The sequence below is a fragment of the Pelodiscus sinensis genome, chromosome 29 (assembly GCF_049634645.1).
Source record: "Pelodiscus sinensis isolate JC-2024 chromosome 29, ASM4963464v1, whole genome shotgun sequence".
In the NCBI taxonomy this organism is placed as follows: Eukaryota; Metazoa; Chordata; order Testudines; family Trionychidae; genus Pelodiscus; species Pelodiscus sinensis.
This window is the reverse complement of record NC_134739.1, coordinates 12820952-12846684: the sequence shown is the minus strand read 5'-3', so window position 1 is coordinate 12846684 and position 25733 is coordinate 12820952. Positions and strand designations below refer to the sequence as shown.

Here is a 25733-nt window from a genome sequence, read left to right as displayed (position 1 = left end):
TTTGTTTCTCTCCCTGGGGGGTAGCTGGTCGGACAGGTTGCGAGACCCTGGCCTAGTGACTCATCCCCTGTCCTGCTGGGCTGTGCTACAGGCAGCAGCCAGTGGGGGTCACCCACAGCCTCAGCATCGCAACCAGCAAGGTACCCCCCACTACGTCACACAAGCCATGAGAGATGGGGGGGGGAAGCTTCAGCGCCCCCCCCCCCCCGAGCCCCTTTTAAATGGCACTTGGGGGTGGGAGGCTTGGGGCTGGGGCAGTTCCAGACAGGGAGGGGGGGTGCCCCCAGCCAGCCCCTTTCACCTGTCTGGTGATTGTCTCTTTTCTGTTTGGTTTGCTGAGACGCAATCCCATTCCAGGCACATCCCACTGTCCTGGCACCACCAAACCCCGCCCTTGCTTTGAGCTCTGCTAAAAGGAAGCTGCCTCCTGAATTTGGTGCTCCTAGCTCTTTCCATGTAGGAGGCGTTTTTGAAGAAACAGACAGACAGACAGATGCCCAGACAAGCTCTCTCCAATACACGGTAGACATCTGGGGAAAGGGGTGCGGGGCGAGGCCGCGCCGGTTGCAGCTGACACTAAAATGACTCACGCCGGTTACGTGGGGTGCTGACGGCGGAGCTGTGCAAAGGGATCTCACAAACGGGAGTGATTGGGCAACAAACCGGCAGATGACATTCAGGGCTGATAAATGCAGAGTAATGAACATGGGAAAACTGAATCCCAACTCTGCACACAAATGAGCTGTTGCCAGGCTGGAGATAGCTCTTGCAATCACTGTGGCGAGTTCTCTGACAACATCTGCTCCGTGCGCCACGGCAGACAAAAAAGCAAAGAGAATGTCGGGAGCCCTTAGGAGAGAAATCGCTACTAAGACAGAAAATGTCATGATGTCCCTCTCTACATGTATGGCGCAGCCACGTCCTAAATACTGCAGGCAGTCTTCGTACCCCTCTCACGAAAGACGTATTAGAACAGGGAAACGTACGGAGGAAGGCAGCCTCCTCATAACGCAAGAACCAGGAGTCACTGCATGAAAAGAATAAGCGGCGGATTTACAACGCACCAAAGGAAGTATTTCGCCACACGCTGCCCAGTCAACCTGTGGAACTCCTTGCTGGGGGATATTGTGGTGGCCAGAAGGGTAAGTGTGTTTTAAAAAGAATTAGAATTAAATTCCTGGAGGATAGGTCCCTCAACAGCTACTATCCAAGATGGTCAGGGATGTAACCACATGCCCCTAAATCTTTGACGACAAAGAAGCTGGAATTCGACAACATAGGAAGGATTACTCAGTAACTGCCCTGTTTAGTTCATGTTCTTTGCAGTATCCAGCACTGTCAGAAGACAGGACCCTGGGATTGATGGACCTTTGATATGACCCAGAATGGCCATTTTGATGTTTATGGGGAAACCGAGGCCCAGAGCGGCGATGTGACTTTGTTTAAGGTCACCTACCAGACCAGTGACAGAGCAGGGAACAGAACCCATGTCTCCTGCATCCCAATCTGGCACTTCACAGGCCTTAGGAAAACATATTTATCTTGCCCCTCCCCGCCCCGTAGAGGAAATAAAAGAAAGTTCTTCTTCACACAGCGTGCAGTCAGCCTGTGGAACTCCTTGCTGCAGGAGGCTGTGAAGGCTAGGACTAGAACAGAGTTTAAAGAGAAGCTAGGTAATTTCATGGAGGTTAGGTCCATAAAAGGCTATTAGCCAGGGGATAAAATGGTGTCCCTGGCCTCTGTCTGTCAGAGGCTGGAGAGGGATGGTAGGAGACAAATCGCTTGATCATTGTCTTCAGTCCACCCTCTCCAGGGCACCTGGTGCTGGCCGCTGTGGGCAGACAGGCTCCTGGGCTAGATGGACCTTTGGTCTGACCCAGTCCGGCCGTTCTTATGAAATCTCCTGGCGGGTGACAAACAGATCAGCAGGCACTGCTGGGAGTTTGTATGGAGGGGGGCTAGCACCAGCTCCGCCCTGAACCCCGCCAGGCTGCCGAGCCCCCCGGGGAGGGGAGGTGTGGGCGGGGTTTGATGCCACAGGTAGAACAGGGCCTCAAACGCCCAAGCGGCTTTCTCATGGCTGCTGCCGTCGGGGCAGGGGTGTGTGGTTCCCGGCAGCAGCCTGGCAGGAGGAGTCGCTGCAGCAGGCAGGTAAAAGGCCTGGCCGCCCCGGCTTTCTGACCCTGGGCTCCCCGCGTCTCTCCCTCCTCCCCCCGGTCCACTCATGCCCCTCAGTTCTGGCTCGCAGGCCCCGGGCTGGGCCAGGACTCCCCCTCGGCAGAGCAGCCTCTGCTAACGAGGCAACTTGACTGGTGCCCCCCAAAGCTCCCTCCCCCTCCCCCCACCGACGTGGGGAAAGAGACCCGTAAATTCCGCTCCCGGGGGGTTCAGGTGCCCAGTCTCCAGAATCCTGCCGCACCCGCTGCGGCGGTGCAGGGTACAATTCAGCCCTGTCCCCACCGGCTGCTGGCCTGCTGGGTGGGCGCAAGCTCTCGTCCGGAAGCAGCTGACGCCCTCCGCCCCTTGGGAGACGCTGCCATATCCAGCCGTACCCCCCCCCCCAGTCTTTGGCCTCCAGCTGCCTTTCCCTCTTAGCTACCAGGCCTGCTGAGCGCCCCAGCCCGGACCGTGGGGGGTGGCACAGGGCCCAGCCTGCATCCTCACTGCTGGTTGGGGCGCCCGGAGCTTAGCATGATGGAGATTCCCAGGCAAGCCAGAGGATCCCTGGCCCCTCGCTCGACTCCACATGTCACTGGGAGATCGTCGAGCACCGGTGGGAGTTCCCTGACCACCGGGAGCCCAGGGGAACCCCCCGCCCGGGACAGAGACCGAGTGACAGGATTACAGGCCGTTCCAGCCCAGGTCAGCTCCCCACTCCCTGGAGGGCAGGCCTCCATCTCACACACTTTGCCAGTAAGTGCAGGGCAGAAACTGATCGGGACAGATCCTGGGATCCCAGAGAGGCTCAGGGGACTTATTCCTACTTTGCTCTTTCCATCAACTGCTCGCCAAGGGCTTTATGAAGGAGTTCGGTGTCAAGGGAAACTGAGGCACCGGGCGGCGATGTGACTTTCCCACGGTCACCCAGCAGGGCAGTGGCTGAGCCGGGAACTGAACCCGCGTCTCCTGCGTCTCACGCTGGTGCTCTACCCGCGTGCCTCCCCACGGGCAGGCCGTGCGTGTGGGGGAGCTCGCCCCATTGCTGCACACACTACACCGGCGCTAAAAGGCATTGCGTACTATGGAGATCAGGCAACTGCGGCACTGCTCTTCCCCCCTCCTGTTGGGCCAGTCGCTCATTGCACATAGGGACCGGTTCCGCTACACCCCTTAGCCACCAGGCTGCAGCGGGGGGTGGCCCGGGCATCGCGGCCACGCTCAGCGCCAGCACCGAACCTCGCAAGTTCTGCGGGGAATCCTGGTGCCAGACGCAAGCGGGTCCCCTCCTCCAAGCCCTCCGACGGCTGGAGGCGCTTTGAGACACACGTGAGCGGTTCTAGAACACGACCACGCGGCCAGCTGTCCGCCCGCGGCCGGCTACCGCACTAGGCTGGCAACAGCCCCGCCTGGCCAGGGCTAACCCACAACCCCGGCCTAGAAAGCCGGCTGTAGCAACGCCTGGGGGACCTGTGCTCGCCCCCAAGCAGGGCCAGAGTCTCCAAAGAGCCCAGCATATCGGGGCCCCGGTGGGCGAGGCTCCGGGGAGAATCGGGCCCTTGTTTGGGGCAGAAACAGGAGCTGAGCTGGGAAGGAGATCTGGGTGCTAAGCCCTTGGCAATCTGGCCGAGGAGACGTGCCTGTATCCAGTGCTGCCGTGGCTGGCGCCTCGCACCCAGCCCCCCCCCGGGGCTACCCATGGCAGGGGGGCTACTCGGGGACAGGGACTGGGAACACCTCCCCACAAGCCAGCCCAGGACTAGTTGCCGGGGCCAAGGCTGTGGGATCGGTTTCCTTAGGTTCCCCCCAGCACCCACAGCCAGGGAGGAAGCACCCCGGTGGGAGAAGGCCGGGAGGCGTTTTGGGGGCCACGCAGAGTCCAGGGGTGTTGACCCCCGGGGGGTTGGGAGGGAGCAGGGGGCGGGGGATGGGCTCTCAGCCAGTTGATCTCCCACCCTTTGCCAGTCCCGACCTGACAACAAATTGGAGAGAACTGGGTTGGGTTCCCCCTCCTCGCTCGCATGCCGGCTAGCCCCCCCCTCCAGCCCGCCAGGTCCCCACACAGGAGGTACATCTGCCCCCAAAGCTTGTCCCCAAGCCCCCTCCGCCAAGGCCAAAATCCCACCCCATGCGCCTCCCCCCATCCCCGAGAGAGGCCTGTTTGCAGCCCGGCCCAGCCTTTTATGCCCCACGTGACATCGCTGCCAGGCGCCGGCGCCGGGTCTGGGCGAGACTTCCCGGAGCCCCTAGAAAGGGGCAGGCGCCCGACGCACCCGGTGCCCTTACCTGGTCCCGGATCCTGTCCTGCTGGCCGCGGATGGCCAGGGCGTGCTGCGGGTACTTGTTCTTCAGGTGGTCCATGAAGGCGTCCCGCTTGCGGTCCATCTCGGCCTTCTGGAGCCCGGTGAGGGCCTCCAGGCTCTGGGCGGCGATCACCGTGTGCCGGCGCTCCGAGGTGTGCACCAGCCCCACGTTGGAGAAGCGCCGGGTCCCGTTCCCCAGGGTCCGGTATTCCCGCGGGTACTCCGCATCGTCCGCCGAGATCATGTGCGTGCTCGTCCTCTCGGGATCTGCACAGGGCGGCGGGGAGAGAGCAGAGCTGGGGTCAGGGGCCTTCCGGCCAGCCCGCAGCCGGAGGCCTCAGCTGGAGGGGCCGGGGCGGGAATCCAGTGGTGACCCTGCTGTTGCGGAGCTGCGTGGTCGGGGCTGACAGCACCGGCTGGCCGGAGGCTGGCTCCTTGCTCCGGATCCAGTGAGGCCCTGCTAGTCCAGCCCTGGGGTGCCCCGAACCCAGCCTGGCTGGGGGCTCTGTGGGGCTGGGGACGAGGGGCCTAACTCCCCGGCACACGTACTCCAGCGCAGTGAGGCGCTGGAGCCCCAGCGGGCGTGGTGCGCAGCCACCGGGGAGCGTCTATGCAGCCGCCGGCAGCGGGCTCCCCCACTCGGCTAGACGGCCCCCTGCTCGCCAGCAGCGAGGGCCCAATGCAGCCCAGCCACTTGCGTCCCTCGCCGGGGGCTGGGTGGCACCCTGCCAGCCCAGGCCGCTGGTTTGAGCCTGCGCGGAGCTAGAGGAGCAGTGTAGCCAGGGGGTGCATACCAGTGGGGCAAGGGGTCAGGGGTTGGCAAGGCACCAGGCCTCAGTCACGTGGCGACCCCCTTCTCCAGAGGCGGGAGGCTGATGTGCGAAGCTCCCCCTCGCACAGCAGGCTGGGGCCCTGAGTTAGCGGGAGTGCAGCTGGGGCGGGTAGCAGCCGCACAGCGCCGGCCGTACAAGCCCGGCACAGCCTGGGGGTGGAAGCGAATAGTCGGGGGTCCGATACGCCTTGTCTTCTTGGGTAGTCGACTGACTGTTCGACTATTCGCTTCCCCGCCCCCCTTGCTGCCTCTGTATCAGAGGCAGCAATGGGGGGGAGCAGGAGCCGGTGCTGGGGGGAGGAGCACCCTCTCTGTGATGAGCAGGGGAGAAGGGGAGGCAGAGCCGCAGCGGTCCCAGAGCTGGTGTCCCGGCTTGTGCCGGCTCCGGGAGCTGCCGCTGCTGCAGCTCTGCAGTTTCAATGTCGTCGGAGCCCGGTGGTCCCGGAGCCAGCGCGAGCCAGGACGCCTCAATCCCAGCTCAAGCCGGCTCCGGGAGTTGCCGGGGCAGCGGCTCTGCAGTTTCAATGTCGTCGGAGCCGGGCTGCCTGTGCGCCCAGCACTTACTCCATGTAAAGTGCAGAGCTGCGGGCGGGGGAGCTCCTGGAACCGGCGCGGGCCAGGCCTGAGCCTAATCGTACAGTCGATACAAATGAATCGACTCCACGCTTTGCCCGGGGCCCGTGTGCTGGGGAGCTCGGCTTTCAGCAGCTCTTGCCGGACGCCGGCTCCCTCCACCCGCCGGCGGTTTGGGGAAGCGACTGACCCGGGGAGGGACGTGCACAAGCGCGTGGCCCTGCTCCCATCCCAGGCGAGGGGGAAGTCCTGCCAAGAAAGGCGCAGGCCGGGCGCTTTTGGACGCCCCCGCCCCGCCGATGCAGGCCAGGCTGGGGCGGAGTGGGCAGCGGCCGAGCAGGCAGGAGGCCGGAGGGATGGGCTCACACTGGCGCCCCCCCCAGGCCGTTACTCAACGCTAAAGCCAAGGCCTGCTCAGGGCTCCGGGCGGGTTCCGGGGCCTCCGCCGTGCCGGGGACTCAGCGCCGGCTCCGGCCTCCAGGGCCAAAGGCCGGCTGGGAACTTTGTGACCAGCTAGTGTGACGGCCGGCAAGGGGGGCCGGCCATTCCCGCCGCCAAGGGAACTGGCCCGCCCTTGCTCGGGGGCGAGGCTCACCAGATACCTGCGACTGCCCCCTCCCAGCCTAGAGTGCCACGTTTCCAGCTGCGCTCCCCCTCTCTGGGTCCCCCCCGCGAGGGCCTGGTGTCCGAGGTGCAAAGGGGGCAGTGGGGGTGGATCTCAGGCTCTGGAGAAGGGGGCAGGCTGTGGGATGCGGGGCTGGGGAGGAGGGAGGCAGGTCGGGGCTGTGACCAGGACAGGCCGCAGCAGGAGGGGAGGGGGGCGACTGGGCTGCTGCTCCTGACAGTGACAGACGCGGACAGGACGGGGGGAACCACAGAGGCAAGGTCCAAAGGAAAAGGCCAGCCGGCGACGGGACACCGAGGCAGCCACAGGCCCGCGGCGGAGGGGCCAAGGCGGCTGCACAACAGACACACACGGAAGGACACAGACAGACGGACACACCAAAAAGAAAATGAAAGGGAGGCCGGTGAGAGGAAAAGGGGGTCCCGCCCTTTCGGCCGCCGGCCCCGCTCGGAGGCGAAGACCCGGCCGGTGGGACCCTCGTGCGACAGGGCCCGGGGTGACCCCATCCTCAGCCAGCTCCCTGCCCGGCCTCGGCCCCTTCCCGAGGGTCCTCCGGCCCCACGTCTCTTTGTAGGCTCGTCCTGCCTGGCCCCCTCCCTGCTGTGGGGTCCTTGTCTCTAGCGACCCCAGTGCTCCCCTGCGCGGACAGAGCGCCACAGAGCTGGGAGCCCCCCACGCGCACACGCCCGCCGCAGATCCGGGAACCTCGCCCACAGCCCCTGCCCTCGGGGTCTCTCCCTGCTCAGCCTCAGACCGTCCGAGCTGGGAAAACATCCCCCACCCAGATCCTCTGGAGCCCCCCGCAAACCCGAGACCCCAACAGTGCCCCAGGGGCCTGGAGGGGCTGCGGTGGGTCGGTGCCAGGCCCTGGGGTTAAAACCTCTGTCGCCAGGGCTACAGACACGGACATACGCGAGGAAGGAGGGGCCTGCGGTGAAGGCGCCCGGCGGACACAGCTGGATAGAGGGACTGATGGAGAATCTCCACCCGGCTGTTAATAGTATAGGACCTAGGACACAACGCCAGGCGGTGATTCTAGCCACCAGGTGGCAGTGTTTGCACGACAGGAAGTACGTTGAGCTTGGGTCTTTATAGGGAAATATCCGAGCCTCTTGCAATCCGGAGCAGCAGTTTTCCCACGACGGGGCGCGCCCCAGGGCTGGGTGGTGGGAGGTCGGGCCCCGGGGATCATGGCTGCAGGGGTCAGGTGAGCAGCGGGGGGCTAAGGCAGCTCCCTGCCTGGCCTGGCCCCGCAGACCGTGCTACCCCCCAGAAGTGGCAGGCAGCAGGCCCGGCTTAGGTTTGGGGGTGGGGGAGCACACAGGGCTCCGTGCACTGCCCCTGCCCCGAGCACGAGCTCTGCACTCCCATTGGCTGGGGACCTGCTGTTGGCTGCTTCTGGGTGCAGCATGGTCGGGGGGGGGGGAGCAGGAGAGGCAGGAAGCTGCCTGAGCCCCCCCCGCTGCACCGCTGCCCTGGAGCCGTTCGAGGTCAGCCCCAGCTCTGCCCCCTCCCCAAAGCCAGAGCCCCCTCCTCCGCCCCAAAGCTCCCCTCCTCCGCCCCACCCTGGAACCCACACGCCAGTCACATTATGTCAGGTCACAGCATCAGCGATTTTCTTCAACTGGGGCATGAGAAAAACAGTTTGAAACCCTCTACCCTGTAGTATTTGTCCTAAGAGACAGGGGGGGGGGGGGCTGTCATCCTCAATTTAGGGATGGTAAACTGAGGCACAGAGCAGTTAAGTGACTTGACCAATATCCCCCAGGGAATTGGACCCAGAGGCTCCAGGTGAGTTTTAGTCACCCGGATTCCCTTCCTTCCGCTTTGACTACCCCAGTGACGCTTCTAGCGCCATTTCTACCCAGAGGTCCCCACGCGGCACGGCGCAAAGTAACTTTCTTTTCATCAATGGGGAAACTGAGGCAGGTGACGCAAAGTGACAGGCCCAAGGTCCCCCAGGCAGAGAGCAGACAACCGAATTCAGCGTTCCTGGCCCTGTGTTTGGGATCCCTGGATGGCGCCTCATTTCGGTGTCAGCCGCCCAGTCGGTTAATGGCTCTGTGTGGAGGGCGATAAGGGGGGCCCAGCCATCACACGGAAAGAGAAGGGAAAACAAGCTGGCGGCTTTGCAGCCAGGAGTCAGCCACTGGTTGCACGCCGTGACGTTAATTTGTGCCAAGCCTGCTCCGCAAGGCGAGTGGCAATTAATGACGGGCGCAGAGATCGCCCGCAGCTTTTCTGGGGCTCGATAGGGGCGGGCAGCTTAGGGCCTGCCCCCCCCAGCAAATCCCAGACTGCCTGTTAGATCCCCCCCGCCCCACTCCGCGAAGGTGACTCCCACCTTCCTTCCTTCCGCGTCCCCCAGCACCCCTCGCCGACCCGCTGAGCCGGGGACCGACAAGCCCAGGGCAGACCAGAGAGGTGGGGGCAGCTTTGGCATGTCCTCTGTAAGGGTGTCGAGATCCTGGGGGGTGGGGGAGACGCAGAGCGGCACCAGGCAGCGGCAGCTGCTGTCGTCCAGGTCTCTGTTCCTTGCCCTGCGGAAACGGCAGCTTGAGACTTGGGCGCTGTCAAATCTGCCGTTTCGTGAACCACTGTTCAGTCTTCATCGCTCTGCTCCCCCACGCCCCACCCCCTTCCCAGGATCCCGTACCCCACGCCAGAGAGGGGCTCCCCCCCCTTGCTTCTGATCAGCCTGACATCTTAGCTTTCCGACAAACTTGCTGGGCTGCCTTCCCCAGACTTAGAATCACAGAACCACAGAGCTGGAAGAGACCTCAGAAGGTCAAGTCCAGCCCCCTGCTCTAGGCAGGACCAATCCCAACTAAATCAACCCGGCCAGGGCTTTGTCAAGCCGAGACTTAAACACCTCTAGGGATGGAGACTCCACTACTTCCCTAGGGAACCCATTCCAGTGCTTCACCACCCTCCTAGGGAAATTGTTTTTCCTAATATCCAACCTGGACCTCTCCCACCGCAACTTGAGCCCATTGCTCCTTGTTCTGCCACCTGTCACTACTGAGAACAGCCTCTCTCCAGCCTCTTTGGAACCCCCCTTCAGGAAGTTGAAGGCTGCTATCAAATCCCCCCTCGCTCTTCCCTTCTGCAGACTAAACAGACCCAACTCCCTCAGCCTCTCCTCATAAGCCTCCTCGCTTCATCTTGCACCGGGAAGGGGGGGGAGATCCCCCACCCTGGAAAATGCTGGGGCCGGCTTTATTCCCTTTGGTGCCCCTCTCTGGGACCCCTTTCCCAGGGCAGGTGGTCGTGGTGGGGAGAAGAACTTGGCAGCTGGTCACTTGCATCTGGAGGTGTCAGGCAGAGATCCCCAAAGAGGCTGAGTTGGGGGTGGGGGGTTGTTCACTCTGGGTGGCAATTTGGGAGGTCCCTGCCGCTTCGCCCTTCCTGGGACAGCGGCGACGCCGAGCAACCTTGCCCGGGGCTGCGGATAACATCACTCAGATCCCTTGGAAGGGCTTGGTACCTCCTGCCCGCACACCCCATGGGGGCAGGACGGACACAGTCAGCCCTGAGTCCTTTCCAGGCTGCAACGTGCCTCGTTTGTCGGAGGGCGAGAGACGAAGGACCCTCTGGGACTTCCCGGGCCCTGCTCCCGGCGGCGCACCACGGACGGGGCAGGCCCACCGCGCGATGAAGAGGGAAAACCAAGAGCAGAAAACGTGGAGATGGCAAGGGCGCTTCGCCACCTCTTTGTGGTGCTTTCACCAAGGTCGGTGGTGACTGGACGCCCAGTGTAGTGCATGCCAGGGTATGTCTATGCTACAGAGTTTTTCCAAAAAAACTTACACTTACGTCCACACTGCAATCGCGTTCTTTCCACAAAAAAAATCAAAAGAAAAATGTTTTTCGACATTGATAAACCTCATTCTATGAGGAAGAAACCCTTTTGGGAAAGAACTCTTTTAGAAAAAGGCATGTGTAGACGGGGAAGAGGGAGCTCTTTTGCAAGAAGAGGAAAGAGGAAAAAGCACAGGTGCCCTGGTGGCCACTCCGCCCATAGTAGCCACAGCTTAAATGCGAGAGAGCGTCCATTCAGTGTGGACGCTAGCTGTCGATTTCAATGCACTTTTGCAGTGCGGACGCTCTCTTTCAGAAGAAGTTTTTCTGGACGATCTCTTCCAGAAAAGCTTCTTCCGGAAGAAGCCTGTAGTCTAGACATAGCTCCAGTGAAAAGCAGGTCAGTTCAGAAGTTAAAATAGGGAAGGAACAAGTTAAAAATGACTTTGAAAAGTGAGATGTTTTCAAGTCACCAGGGCCTGATAAAACGCATCCTAGAACACTCAAGGAGCTGGCAGAGGAGGTATGTGAACCTTTGAAAAGTCATGGAAGTCGGGAGAGTTTCCAGAAGACTAGAAAAGGACAAATCTAGTGCCCAGTTATAAAAAGGGAAATAAGAACTACAGACCAGTCAGTTTAACTTCTATGCCAGGGAAGATAATGGAGCAAGTAATTAAGGAATTCATCTGCAAACATCTGGAAGATAATAAGGTGATAAGTAACAACAGCCAGCGTGGATTTGTCAAGAACAAATCATGTCAAGCCAATTGGATAGCTTTCTTTGATTTGTCCTTTTCATATGTGTTCATTTTTTTTAATTGTATCCTTTGGTATATATGGTTGTGACTATTTTTTTCCACTGTTTGATCTGAGGAAGTGGGTCTGGCCCACGAAAGTTCAACACTTAATAAACCATCTTGTTAGTCTTTAAAGTGCTACATTGTCCTGCCTTTTGTTTTAGACTTTAGTAAGGCATTTGACATGGTCTCGCATGACCTTCTTGTTAATAAACTAGGGAAACACAACCTAGATGGGGCGACTATAAGGTGGGTGCAGAACTGGCTGGATTACTGTTCTCAGAGAGAAGTTATTAATGGTTCACAATCCTGCTGGAAGGGCAGAACAAGGGGGGTTCTGCAGGGGGCCGTTTTGGGACCGGTTCTGTTCAATATCGTCATCAGCGATTTAGATGATGGCATGCGGAGGATACCAAGCCGGGAGGGGTTGCCAGGGCTTTGGAGGGCAGGGTCATAATTCAAACTGATCTGGACAAACTGGAGAAACGGGCTGAGGTCAATAGGATGAATTTCAACAAGGACAAATGCAAAGTGCTCCATTTAGGGAGGAACAATCCGTGTCTCGCACACAGAATGGGGAGCGACTGGCTAGGAAGGAGTCCTGCAGAAAGGGATCTAGGGGTCAGAGCGGACCACAAGCTAAATAGGAGTCAACGGTGTCACATTTGCAAAACAAAACAAAACGAAAAGCAAACCTGATTCTGGGCGGCATGAACAGGAGTGTTGGGAGCAAGACAGGAGAAGTCCTTCTCCCACTCGACTCTGCACTGATTAGGCCTCCGTTGGAGTGTTGTGTCCAGTTCTGGGCACCACATTTCGGGAAAGAGGTGGAGACATTGGAGAAGGTCCGGAGAAGAGCAATAAAAATGATGAAAGGTCGAGAGAACAGGAGCTAGGAGGGGAGACTGAAAGAACTGGGCCTGTTCAGTTTGGAAAAGAGAAGATTGACGGGGGCATAATAGTAGTTTTCAAGCACCTAAAAGGGTGTTATAAAGAGGGAGAAAAATATTCTCCTGGCCTCTGAGGATAGAACAAGAAGCAATGGGGCTTAAACTGCAGCAAGGAGGTTTAGGTTGGACATTAGGAAAAACTTCCTACCTGCCAGGGGGTGAAACACTGGAATAAATTGCCTGGGGGGTTGTGGAATCCCCATCGCTGGACATACTGAAGAGCAGGTTGGGCAGACACCTGCCAGGGATGATCTCAGTGGTGCTTGGTCCTGCCGGGAGGGCGGGGGATGGGATCGATGGGCCCTCGAGGGCCCTTCCAGTTCTAGGATTCCGTGAGATCTGGGGCCTGCCAGGTGTCTGATCCGGTCCTGGCACCTTTTGGCCTCTCCCTGCCCCCCGGGGGAAATGGCTGCCTAGATCAGCTGTTCTTCCCCCGGCAGCTGGGGCGCATCCACGTTTTCCGCCTGACTTTCCAGGAGCTGCGGCTGCTCTCCTCCTACCACCAGCCCTGCCCCACCTGGCCCCGCCCCCTCACTGCCCTGCTCTCCTCGGCGGCCCCCCCTCCAACGGCCCCACGGTCATGACCAGTCCTTGCTCTGCCCAGGACGTTCTCAGGACAAGATGCCCGGCCCTCTCCCCTCGCAGCCACACCCTCCCCCTCCTGTGTCCTCCATGGCATCTCGCTCCCCACTAGGGACCACAGCCCCAAGATGCCCTGCGGCTTAGCCAGGCTGGTCCGTACAGGCTCTGGGCTCTGCCTGCCCTGCGGCTCGTTCCCCTGGGAGAGTGGCAGACCCAGCAGCGTGGTCGGGAGCTGTCTGGGCCTGGCCGGTGCTGGGACCGACACTCCTGAGAGCGCCTGGGCCTGCCCGCCCAGCTGCCCGGAGAGCCGGGTCGTGCAAAGCCCCGGCACCAAGCGGCCGCATTGGACACGAACCTCGCGCTCGGCACAGCAGGGTCCGGCCCGGAGCGCGCGGAGGCCTCGTCACTCCGGCCCCTCTTCCTGGGACACAAAGGGCTCTGCTGACCATGCCTCCAAGCGCACACGTCCCACAGGGCTGGAAGCTCGCGTCCGGCTCGTGCTCCGGGGTGCAGGGAGAGAGGTGAGGAGACTTCCCTCCGGCCAGAGAGCAAATCGGCCGCAGGGCAGGAGCCGAACCCAGGAGCGAACCCGTGTGGTAGAGTTTGGAGTGGGGGGGGGGAGGCCTATGAAGATGCACGGGAGTAGGCCCTACAATAAACAACCAGTGCGCCGGTCAGAGAAATGCAGAGCGTGGACCCTGGCCTGCGGGGGGATGCCACAGCACTAGGGGCTGTAAAAGAGCACACGGCCAGCAGGGAGCAGAGACATCAGGGGAGGGGGAACCCCCTCAGAGGACAGTCACGTATCAATCACAGCAGCCACTTGCCCCCACAAAGTCATTTCTAAACTTTACCGAATTCGTCCCCTGCCCGCCCCGTGGCAGGGGAGGGTCTCCCCGGGAATTAGAACGAGGGGTCATGCAATGAAGTGAATAGGCAGCAGGTTTAAAGCAAACCAAAGGAAGTTTTGCTTCACGCAGCGCACAGGCAACCTGTGGAACTCCTCGCCAGAGGATGTGGTGAAGACTAGGACGTTCACAGGGTTCAAAAAAGAGCTAGATACATTCATGGAGGTTAGGTCCATCAACAGCTATTAGCCAGGATGCGTAGGAGTGGTGTCCCTCACCTCTGTTTGTCTGTGAGGATTGTTCCCTCCCTCTGGGGCATCTGGCCACTGTCAGCAGACAGGACAGTGGGCTGGATGGACTGTTGGTCTGACCCAGTCTGGCCATTCTTATGTTCTCACTGATGCGTGCAACAGACACCAGAGTGTGCAACAGACACCAGAGTGTGCGAGAGCACACTTGAGCATGCCACAGACACCCAAGCGGGCGACAGCCCAACCGAGTGTGCAACAGACATCCGAGCATGCAAGAGTATACCCGTGCGTGCAACAGACACCTAAGTGTGCTAGAGCACACCTGAGCGTGCAACAGACACCTAAGTGTGCAAGAGCACACCTGAGCGTGCAACAGACACATAAGTGTGCGAGAGCACACCTGAGCATGCGGGAGCCCACAACCATTCAAAAGCAGCCCAGCCCCTCCGGAGGCCTGACAGCTGTTTCTGTCCGTGGGCAGCTGGGTGGTGCAGCATTGCCGGGCAGCGGGGGACAGGGCGGCGGTGGGGGCTGAATCGGCGCTGCGCCGGCGTCAGGCCGGGCTTGTGCTGCAGCTCAGGATGCCGCTTCGCTCCCGAGTTCAGCAGCCGCCGTGGGGAGCTGCAGCGTGCCCAGCTCCCGCCCACCAGCAATCAGCATGCAGCTCCCGGCCCCCTAATGACACGCTCCGCTGGTGGAACACGCCAGCTGGCTGCCTCTCTCCCCGTGCCTGGAAAGAGCCATTTCAAGAGCCCGGCGTGAGCCGCAGGCAGGTCGGAGCTGGGCTGCTCGAGGCCCCAGCCCGGCTCCCTGCAGAGCCGAAAGGCCCTCGCGGTGGGTTCCAGGAAGGGTCCGTGCAATGTGCTCCTGGATCCCCACGCTGGAACCCGGGGCCAAGGCAGCCTGGCTGATTCCAATGGCAGCCCCTCCCCTCCTGCCAGAGTCCCGCTCCCCTTGCCTCCCATGATGGGGGGGAGGGCAGGGAGGGCCCCCACAGGCATCGGGTTTGTGGGCTCCATCCCCAGGCAAATCTCCCCCCAAGCCCCCGTATGATCCCAGCCTGGCCCTCTCCCCCAGCTTCATCCCCTGCTTGAATGGGGCAATGGCAAAGACCAACACCGCCCGTCCCCCCCGGGAAAGACGCTGCAGGGCCCAGGGGCTGTCCGGCGCGTCAGGAACCCAGCCATTCCGGGGTTCCCGAGCAAGGGCGTTCACAGCCCCGCTCCCCGCAGTGCCAGGAGGGAGACCGGCTGGGAAGGGGCCTGGAATCCAGGCATCCCGGGCCGCACCAGCTGGCCGCAGCGGCCACCCCGACGCCCCGGGGACTTGGAAAGGCGGAGCCACCGAACGCCAATCACAGGGGATGTCGCAAGCCGTGCAGGGCGGGGGCTGCCTTCATGCCCGGGGTGTCCAGCGCCTAGCGCCAGGGCCCAATCAGCACCGCTGGGCTTCTCTAGCAGCAGGGTAAGTCGAGGGTGACGCCAAGGAGGGGGAGGGAAAGTGCAGAGGAAACGCTCGGGCTTCCCAAGGTCGGGAGGGTCGTGGGGCCCCGGGACCGCAGTGATATGTTCACGCCTTCCCCCCCCGAAAATAGAACCGAGCCAGGCCCGGAAGGGGCCCCTGTTACAGGGGCAGCCGAGACGGGGTGGACGGCAGCCTCAGGGCTGGGTCGGCACGGGCGCTGGCCGCTCCTGGGATGCCGCCATGGATTGGGTCCCCGTTTCCAGCGGAGCCCTGGCTGTGGGTCCCAGCTCGGTCCGGGAGTCCCGACTGCCCCCAAGCCAGGAGTGGTCGCCGGGCCCAGGGCAGGGTGCTCAGGGCCGGCCGGGAGCGTGCGAGACCCACAGTGCTGGGTGCCCTGGGCGGCGACCTCGCGGCTTGCGTCCGGCTTTGCCACCCCGCGGTGGGGGGAACTGTCCCCTGCCCATGTACCTCTCCAGCTGCTAGGGAGGGCTGGTCCCCACCGGGCCGACCCTTTCCTGGGGGAAAACGTAACCGACGGCATGGGCTTGGCTCTGCCAGGCCAGGACAGCAGAGGGAAGGGAGCCCTTTGGCTCCAACTCCCAGCTCCGTCTACAGCTCCGGAATCAGGCTCCCAATTGCCTCTCTGCTCCCCTCTCCCCAGGGACCGGCCCCGGCTCTGGCTGCCTGGCCCTCCCCGGCAGGGTGGTATGATCGCCGCGGTAGTGCTGGGGCCAGTCCACGCAGGGGAGCTGACAGCGCCAGACCAGCCCGGCCACGCTAGGGCCAGCGGGCACCACACCAGCCTCCCGAAGCGCCTGACACCCCTTCCCCACCCCACAGGCAACCTCTCTGGCTAGCAGGTGCCTCCCAGCCTCACCCTGGCCAGTTCCCTGTCAGCTGAGCGTGTGGGCAGCATCCAGGAGCGATTCTGATGCTGGCCAGCTAATTAGCAGAGCGCTGGCAGAGTGCGAGTCTACTGGTGGTTCACATCTGCATGTGCCTCAAACAAAAATTATTCCGCACACAGATGGAGGAAAAAATTAGAGGGGAGATGGGCCTTGACCCAGCTCAGCTGGGGCAGACCAGCCAAGCTTGCAGCCTATGGGGGTACATCTCCCTTTCCCGAAATCGCCAGCCCTGTCCAGCCCTCATCTCGTGTTACCCTGTTACTTCCAGCCAGGAGGTACCCCCAGCGCACCTCCCCCTCGGCTTTTGGAAACACCCGCCGCTCTCCCCACCCGGGTCTGGACTTCCCAGGAGAAATCAGCCAGGCCCCCCAGGGAAAGCGGGGTGAACTCGTGAGCGACGGCTCCAGGAGCGTCCCCATGAGCAAGCAGGTCCCCCCACGTCTCTGTGCCGCTCGCTTACCGTTTGGCTCACACAGGATGGGCTCCCAGCTGGCCTCGGCGTGGTGCCGCCGGGACGGACGGACGGCTTCCAGGACACAACCCCACCGTCCGAGAGCTGCTGGGCCGGGGAGCCCCCGCCCGCCCACAGCAAGGTGGAAAGAGGCTCCGGCGGCGGCGGCGGCAGAATCCCCCGGTGCCTGTAGCAATCCCCCGGTGCGCCCCGGCAGGCAGCGGCTGAAGGACGCTCCGGAACGCTGCGCCGATTCATCCGTCCATCTTGCCTGCCGTGTCCCAGGGCCCTCCGGGGCACGTGCCCCCCAGCCCCGGGGAGCTCTGTCCGGATGCCCGGCGACCCCGCTCCTCGCAAGCCGCAGACACACGGGCTCCGTGCGCTCGCTCTCCTTTTACGCGTCCCCACCCCCTGGGAAGGGCACGGCTGGGGATCCCGGCCAAAAGCCGCCTCGCTCCCTAGCAGCAGCACCCCGCGAGATCCGCGCACGAGGGCGGGGCAGGGGCGGCTCGGCCCCCCCCGGGAGGAGGCAGGCGGGTCCGGCGAGCGGCCCTTTCAAACACAGTTTATTACTGCAGCTTCATCAATCTTCCAGAGGGCGCAGCCAGACGGAGCCGGGGAAGGACGCGGCCCGGAGCAGAGCAGGCGCGTTTGGAGAGGTGGCGGGCTCGGAGCGAGCCGGTGCCTGCGAGCCCGGCCGTTCGCAGAGCGCAATGCACCCGTGGCGCTCCGGCGCTGCAGCCTTCCGCCCTGCACACCCCGCACCAGCGGGCTTCTGCTGCCTGCCTGGCGCTCCCTCCTCTGGAGATAACCCCTTCCACGCCGAGGCGCCTGCCGCCTCGCTCCCCTCCCCGCGTCCCCCAAAGCCAGGGCGGCGCCTTCGCGTGCTCGGAGTCACTGGGCCGCCGGCGGGGCGTCGCGGTGCCCGGGCCTGGGTGTTTTGCGCCCGCAGGGGGAGGCGCGCAGGAGGGAACGTGCCAGCCTCAGTGCCCGACGGCTCACCCGGTGCAGGGTCTGCCCGACGGGGCCCAGCCTCTCCGGAGGAACCGAGGAGGGCAGACCCGGCTCCAGCCGCCCTGCCCTCGGAAAGCCACCGAACCGGCGCCGCTGACTCCACCCGGGGGGGGCCGATTGTCTGCACCTGCCCTCTCCAAAACAGCCTGCCCCCCCCCCGGCAGGGGCGATCCCAGGCAGCATCTTCCTGCCCCACGGCAGAGCCAGCTCCAGGCAGGCTGCCGTGAGACGTGACCTGGCTCCCTTCCCTGCAGGAGCCCAGCCCCAGAGCCTGGCCCTCGTGCATTCTGCCCGGCCGGGGTTGCACCCCATGCCCACGTGGGAGCCACTTCTCTTGTCAGCTCCTGGGGGGGACCGGTCCCCTCACCCCCAGGAGCAGAGTGGGAAGATGGCGGTGGCGGGGTAGAGCTGGGGAAGGCAAGTCAGAGCCTGTCAGGATTTGGTCCCCGGGCGCTGCCCGTGAGCACGCAAGGGGCACCCCATGGCTCTTGAGAGCGCCCCCTGCTGCTGGGGTGTGATGTGGTGGGCAGGCCAGACCCTCTGGGCATCCCCTGGTGGCTGTGTGGGGGCTGGGGTTGATCCCCGCTGGCCGGTACCCGCAGGACGGCTGCCTTGAGTCATGTAGGCAAAAAGACCCAACCGGTCCGACCGGCTGAGGGCAGGCAGGGAACAAAGGAAGGGAGGTTTCGGGGGAAGGGGCAGTGGCTGGCTCACACCCCTTGGAGTAGGGGGGCTCCATTGTCATCACTAGACCCTCAGCTAAGGCTGCTTCCTTCATGTTTCCCAGCCAGCCACTGCCCCTTCCCCTGAAACCTCCCTTCCTTTGTCCCCTGCCTGCCCTCAACTGGTCTGACCGGTTGGGTCTTTTTGCCTACGGGACTCAAGGCAGCCGTCCTGCTGGTCAGTGCTACGGGTACCGGTCAGTAGGGATCAACCCCAGTCCACACACAGCCACCAGGGGATGCCCAAAGGGTATGGCCTCATCACATGGGGAAAGATGCTGCCCCCAGCGACAGCCAGGAACCACCCGGATGACTTGGCCCTTAGGAGAGTGAGAGTGAGAGAAACTCCATGGTGCACGGGCCCTGGCGGGACCAGTCCTCCCCTGCCCCAGCGCCGCTCTCAGAGCTGCAGGGCTGGCCGAGGGGGACCTGCTAGCACCTGCCCTGCTGCTACAGGAGACAGCAGCCCCCCACGAGCGGCCTGCCCTTGTACCAGCCAGACTCTGCTCAGGAGTGTGCACAAGGGGCGGGGAGGGACCGGGGCCCCTCCTGCCTAGTAGCCCAGGTCTCTGCTCTGCCCCCGGACCGTGGGCATGGGCCAGGCTGGGTCCCACGCAGACGACCTGGGGGGGCGGATGCGCCCGGGGAAGGTCCACCAGGCACGGCTGGCCTGAAGGAAGAGGCAGGGAGGCAGCTGGGAGAGTGGCAGCCGATTCCCCCGGTCCAGCTGGCAGGGGACGTGCCGCGGGAGAGAATTGTCACCCAATGCACCCCCGGGTACGTCTACACTACAGCGCTAGTTCGAACTAACTTAGTTCGAATTAGTTAATTCGAACTAAGCTAGTTCGAACTAACGCATCTAGAACTAAAAACTAGTTCGAACTAGCGTTTTGCTAGTTCGAACTAGTAAGTCCACATTGAGTGGACTCTGAACAGGGCTTAATGATGGCCGGAAGCAGTGCCGGCAGGGCATAAAAGGAGGACTTAGAGCATGGAGATACTGTCTCAGGCTAGCCGAGGGCTGCGCTTAAAGGGTCCCGACCCCCACCCCGGACACACAGTTCTAAGGGGTGCCCCGCTTGCAAAGAAGTTCTGGCTTGGAGTGCCCTGAGTGCCCACACTGGGCACATCACACCACTCGGCCATCAGCCCGGCTGCACTTGCCGCAGGCTGCCATCTGCGGAGAGGGAGTAATTGGGGGGCTGCAGGAGAGCTTCCACCCCCAGAAGCCCGCAGAGCCAGCCCAGTCCTCCCCATCGGGGGCTCGTACCCCATTCCTCCCTCACCTTCTTCCACTTGCCCTTCCCTAGCCCCCCTTCTTATTGATGTACAAAATAAAGATAACGTTTCTTCCAACATTGACTCTGTCTTTATTGAAAAAAACTGGGGGAGACTGGGAAAAGGAGGTGGGAGAGGGGAAGAGAAAGGCTGGGAGAGGGGAGGGCAACTAACATGATCAGGGGTTGGGAACAGGTCCCAGATGAAGAGAGGCTACAGAGACTGGGACTGTTCAGCTTAGAAAAGAGGAGACGGAGGGGGGACAGGATAGAGGTCTGTAAAAGCAGGGGTTGGGTGGAGAGGGTGCATTCAGAAAAGTTCTTCATGAGTTCCCATAAAGAAGGACTAGAGGACACCAAAGGAAAGGAATGGGTAGCAGGCTTGAAACTAGTAAGAGAAAGTTGTTCTTGACAAAGCAAATAGTTAACCTGTGGAACTCCTTGCTGCAGGAGGCTGTGAAGGCTACAACTAGAACAGAGTTTAAAGGGAAGTGAGATCAAGTCATGGAGGTTGGGTCCATGGAGTCCTATTAGCCAGAGGGTAGGAGTGGTGTCCCTGCCCAAAGTTTGTGGAAGGCTGGAGAGGGATGGCACGAGACAAATGGCTTGGTCATTGTCTTCGGTCCATCCCCTCCAGGGTCCCTAGGGTTGGCCGCTGTGGGCAGACAGGCTACTGGGCTAGATGGACCTTTGGTCTGACCCAGGACGGCCATTGTAAGCTCAGGGCTCAGTGTCGGGGGTCTCAGTGGACCCCCTTGATTTTCATGCACACCTGGTCCTGGGTGGCCAGGCTGGCAGCTCTCCTGCCCTAGACGGCCACTTTCCTGTGCCTAGTGCGGAGATCGTGGACGAGGTCCACGATGTCCGCACTAGCCCAGGAAGGTGCCCGCCTCTTGCGGTCCAGGGCAAGCTCCCGGGAGCCGCCAGCCTGGTCCCGGCAAGAGGGGGTGGGCTGGGGGGCATCGGGTGGGTGGCTCTGTGCCGTGCCAGGTGCAGGGTCTGCTAGCTGGGTGCTGGCAGGCTTGCACCTGGCACGGGCACCGTAGCCAGCCCGTGCCCCTTTAAGGGGTCCGGGGCCGGGAGGGGGGCATAGAGTTTCCCTGGTGTTGGCCAGAGTGGCCACCAGGGAAACCTGGGGAGGGCTAGCCTCCCACTAGTTCGAACTAAAGGGCTACACAGCCCTTAGTTCGAACTAGCTAGTTCGAACTAGGCGTTAGTCCTCGTAAAATGAGGTTTACCTAGTTCGAACTAAGCGCTCCGCTAGTTCGATTCAAATTCGAACTAGCGGAGCGCTAGTGTAGCGCATAGGAAAGTTAGTTCGAACTAACGTCCGTTAGTTCGAACTAACTTTCTAGTGTAGACATACCCCCCGAGACAAGCACCCGCAGGGAATGAAACAAACCAGAAACAAAACCCAGCAACCCCACAGCAACCCCACAGCAACCCCACAGCAACCCCGATCCGTCCCACAAACCCAGCCCCCGCCAGCCACCGCGCCCGTCCCTCGAGGGCGGCTGGGAGCGCCGGGGCACAGTATCGCCATCGGGGTGTGTGTGTGTGTCTGTGTGCGTGTCCCCGTCTCTGTGGAGGCTGCAAGTGGAGGCTTGTGTATGTACATTTGTGTGGGGGTCTCTGTGTGCATGTGTGTGTGTGTCCATGTGGAGGCCTCTGTGTGTGTGTTTGTGCGCACGTGTTTGGATGCCACACATGGGCAGGCCCAGCCTTTGGGGAAGGCGAGCGAGGTGGTTGCCTTGGGCCCCTGCACATTCAGGGCTCTGCACTGCCCGGCACCTGCCCCCCCGGCCTCTTTGTGTGTTTGTGTAGAGGCCGCATGTGGAGGCGTGTGTGTGTCCGTGTGGAGGCCGCACGTGAAGGCCTGTGTGTGTGCGTGTGTGTGTGTCCGTGTGGAGGCCGCACGTGGAGGCCTGTGTGTGTGTGCGTGTGCATGTGCATGTCCATGTGGAGGCCGCACGTGGAGGCCTGTGTGTGTGCGTGTGTGTGTGTCCGTGTGGAGGCCGCACGTGGAGGCCTGTGTGTGTGTGCGTGTGCATGTCCATGTGGAGGCCGCACGTGGAGGCCTGTGTGTGTGTGCGTGTGTGTGTCCATGTGGAGGCCGCACATGGAGGCCTGTGTGTGTGTGTGTGTGTGTGTCCGTGTGGAGGCTGCACGTGGAGGCCTCTGTGTGTGTGTGTGTGTGTGCGTGTGTCCGTGTGGAGGCCACACATGGAGGCCTGTGTGTGCGTGTGTGTGTCCATGTGGAGGCCGCACATGGAGGCCTGTGTGTGTGTGTGTGTGTGTGTCCGTGTGGAGGCTGCACGTGGAGGCCTCTGTGTGTGTGTGTGTGTGTGCGTGTGTCCGTGTGGAGGCCACACATGGAGGCCTGTGTGTGCGTGTGTGTGTCCGTGTGGAGGCTGCACGTGGAGGCCTGTGTGTGTGTGCGTGTGTGTCCGTGTGGAGGCTGCACATGGAGGCCTGTGTGTGCGTGTGTGTGTGTGTGGAGGCCGCACGTGGAGGCCCGTGTGTGTACATTTTGCACGCTCGAACGGGTCTGTCCTGCCGCGTGAGCGTCAAGAGGGAGCTTGTGTCCTTACAACAAACACAACCCCTCCCTGCCCCTCCCCCCGGAGCCCCGGGCTGCCGTCTCTGAGGAGGGAAGCGCATTCTGAAGGCTGGAAGCTCACGGACGCCTCGCACGACCCCTTCGCCCTGCAGCCCGGGAGACGGGGGATGCATCTGCCGGGGCCATTCCGGTCCGGACCCCCCTCTCCAGCTGGGGCCAGTGTCAGGCGCTACGGGCAAGGTGCAAGGATCCCTTCAAGAACAAACCGAATGACAAGACCTTGCTCTGTCTCTCCCCCTGGGAAGAGCCTTGTTCTCTGCTCAGGCTGGGACCAGGTGTCTGGGCCAATCCACACGTGGGTGAGTCAGGGGGACCCCGGGGTACAGAGCAGACAGCCCCCCCGCTATGGCACACGAAGCGTGAGGGTTCAGAACCCTTGGCCTCACTCTCGTTAGCCTCTGCGTGGTACCCGAGGGTGCTCTCGCTGCCCTTAGCAATGGCGCCTCCTTTTGGGAATCCTACGCGGCTCTGGGCCTCACTAGCTTGTGGCAGGGAGTTCCGCAGGCTCGTGTGGCATTCTGCCAAATCTAGTCAATCGAGTGGTCGCGGGGGAGTGCGGGGGGGGACACGCATGGCTCTCTGGACACCCAAGAAGCCAGCGCCCCCTCCCCCAGCCCTGCCAGCCAACCCAGCCGCACTGGGAAGCTGTTTTCCCCAGGCAGATCCAAGGGGCAAGAGCCGCTCTCGGGGGGCTGCAGAGACAGCAGCACTAAGCTGGGCTGCAGCGGGGGTTAAAACAGGGCCGGCTCCTTGCAGGGGGGCTGCGGAGGCACATCCGGCAGGAAATCAATTCCCATCGACCCGGCCCCCGCGCAGCACCGATCCAGGCGGCCTGCGCACGGCGAGCGCAGGGCGGGGGACTCAGCTGAACCGGGCTGGAAGCATCGTCCTTCCGACAGACCCTCCCGCCCCCGCGCCTCTGGATTAGCTGCAGGGCGCAGGGGGAGCCCTGGCCTGGGGCCATGCTAGGCCAGTGGCTTCCAAACGAGGGGGCCGCGCCCCAGCACGAGGAGGTGGGATGTCGGGCCCGGGGTCTCATGGCTGCAGGGGGATCAGGGGAGCGGGGGGGGGGGGGGGCGAGGCAGCTCCCTGCCTGGCCTGGTATCGCAGACTGTGCTGCCCCCCAGAAGCGGCCAGCAGCAGGCCTGGCTCCTAGGTGGGGATGGGGGGAGCGCACAGGGCTCCGTGCACTGCCCCTGCCCTGAGCGCTAGCTCCGCACTCCCATTGACAGAGAACCTGCTTCTGGGGCGCAGCCTGGTCTGTGGGGCCAGGAGAAGCGGGAAGCTGCCTTAGACCCCCTGCTGCACCGCTGCCCGGGAGCTAGTCAAGGTCAGCCCCTCCTGCCCCAGCCCCGACCCCCCCCCCCAAAGCCAGAGCCCCCTCCTGCCCCAGCCCCGACCCCCCCCAAAGCCAGAGCCCACTCCTGCCCCAGCCCTGACCCCCTCCCCCAAAGCCAGAGACCCCACCTGCCCCAGCCTCAACCCCCCCCAAAGCCAGAGCCCCCTCCTGCCCCAGCCCCGACCCCCCCCAAAGCCGGAGCCCCTTCCTGCCCCAGCCCCGACGCCCCCCAAAGCCGGAGCCCCCTCCTGCCCCAGCCCTGACCCCCCCCAAAGCCGGAGCCCCCTCCTGCCCCAGCCCTGACCCCCTCCCCCAAAGCTGGAGCCCCCTCCTGCCCCAGCCCTGACCCCCCCCAAAGCCGGAGCCCCCTCCTGCCCCAGCCCTGACCCCCCCCAAAGCCGGAGCCCCCTCCTGCCCCAGCCCTGACCCCCTCCCCCAAAGCCAGAGACCCCTCCTGCCCCAGCTCTGACCCTCCCCCCCAAAGCTGGAGCCCCCTCCTGCCCCATCTCTGACCCTCCCCCCCAAAGCTGGAGCCCCCTTCTACAGCCCAAAGCTCCCATCCCCCGCCCCACCCCGGCGCCCACACGCCAGTCCCATTCTGTCGGGTCGCGGCATCGATGATTTTCTTCAGCTGGGGCACGAGAAAAGCCGTTTGAAACTGGCAGGCCCCCAGCACAGGGGCCGAGCAGAGGCCAGGCAGAGCCGCCAGCCGCAGCGCCAGGGCGGGGGGGGGGGGCTGGGTATGGGTGGGGGGAGGCACCGCTCACTGCGGCAGCCCACCCCCCGAGCTGGGAGCACGGCCCCTCTAGGCCCTCGGTCACCCTGCAGCGTAGCCCAGGCGGGTCTCGGAGCCCCTCCTGCTCCGTCCACACCCCACGCCAGCGAGCTCTCCAGCCCCCGCCGTGGCGTAACCTGGGGGTTTGCTGTAGCCATATTGGAAGTCCTAAAGCGCGGCTGGGGAACCTCAGGCAGCTTGCCTGGATCCGGCCCCCCAGGCTCACGGCTCCCCCTAGCATTGGGGAGCTTGTGGGGCTACAAAATCGACCAGCCTGAGCCCCCCTAGGCTCTGGTGTGGGAGGGGAAGGTGGGGGAGGGTCTTTCTCCTCAGTCAGGGGCCACGTCGGCGAGAGTTTCTGGCTTCTTGCTTGTGGGGGGCCCCCGATTGATTTTTCTGTGGGTCAGCGGCCCCCAAAAAGGTTCCCCACCCCGAGCCTCCAGCCTTCCCCTGCAGCCAGGTGGAAGAGCAGCCGCCGTTAGCAGTGACGCCTGGAGTCACATCCTCCTCTTCTACCGAAACTGCATTCCAAGAGCGTCCCCACGGCCAGGTAAGAAGGAGATCCTGTCTCATGGGCTCCCCCCCCCCCCCCGGCCCCAGCTAAATTGAATGGCGATTGCCTGTCTCCTAGAACTGGAAGGGACCTTGAAAGGTCATCGAGTCCAGTCCCCTGCCTTCACAGCAGGACCAAGGACCATCCCTGACAAATTTTTGCCCCAAATCCCTAACTGGTCTCTGCAAGGATTGAACCCGCAACGCTGGGTTTAGCAGGCCAATGCTCAGACCTAAAGAAACCCCTCTCAAGACGGGCAAAGAAAACTCAGCCAAACAGCATTTCGTCCGGTGAGAAACTTTCTCAGGAGCTGAGGCTGCAGCATCCTCGTTCTGTGGGTCGGGCCCTCGCTGCCCCACTGCTTGTCTGGCTGATCTGTCTGCTTTGCAACCGTTTCTGCAGCCGTAGCGTTGATTTTGCTCGGTGTAAATCCGCGAGGGCGGCGGGGTCCGATGGGCGGGGAATTCTGGGACAGCGTGTTGTGACTGGCTAGTACAATTATACTGAAATAACGGGTTGAGGGCGAGCTAAGTAGGTCGCAGGTCTCACCCTGTAAACTGGGGCCCGGTGACGGCGCATGGGGGATCCCTCCGATCCTGCACCCCCATAGCAGCCAGAACAGACTCTGCCAGCCAGCAGAACAGGGAGGGTTTATTGCTTCTCCGGGATACAGCTCAGCACAGACGGGATGTGGTTACAGGAGTCAGGGCCAGGATGCCTCAGACCCCTTGAGGGAGGGGGTCCACCAGCCCCTCAACCCTCAGCTTAGTCTGTTCCCTTCATGCTTCCCAGCCAGAAACTGCCCCCCCCCCCCCCCCGCCAGGTGTCCGTCTCTGCCTCCCTCCCTTTGTTTCTCCCCCTGGGAAGACCTTTGCTCACTGCTCAGGCTGG

At 62.6% G+C, this 25733-nt stretch overlaps 1 protein-coding gene across 7 annotated transcripts in view; it reads right to left on the bottom strand.

The window, feature by feature from the left end:
• SRCIN1 (SRC kinase signaling inhibitor 1) overlaps nt 1–25733 on the bottom strand; it is a 174437-nt gene that overhangs the window by 93776 nt on the left and 54928 nt on the right. For 6 of the 7 annotated variants that reach the window (XM_075911738.1, XM_075911742.1, XM_075911740.1 and 3 more), the window contains exons 1-2: nt 16552–16685; nt 4444–4727 (exon numbers count right to left, since the gene is read on the bottom strand). In XM_075911738.1, coding sequence (XP_075767853.1) covers nt 4444–4704 — 261 coding nt within the window. In that variant the 5' untranslated portion in view covers nt 4705–4727; nt 16552–16685. Of the gene's footprint in view, nt 1–4443; nt 4728–16551; nt 16686–25733 lie in introns of those variants that run through there. The other variant, XM_075911739.1, reaches the window with a different exon arrangement.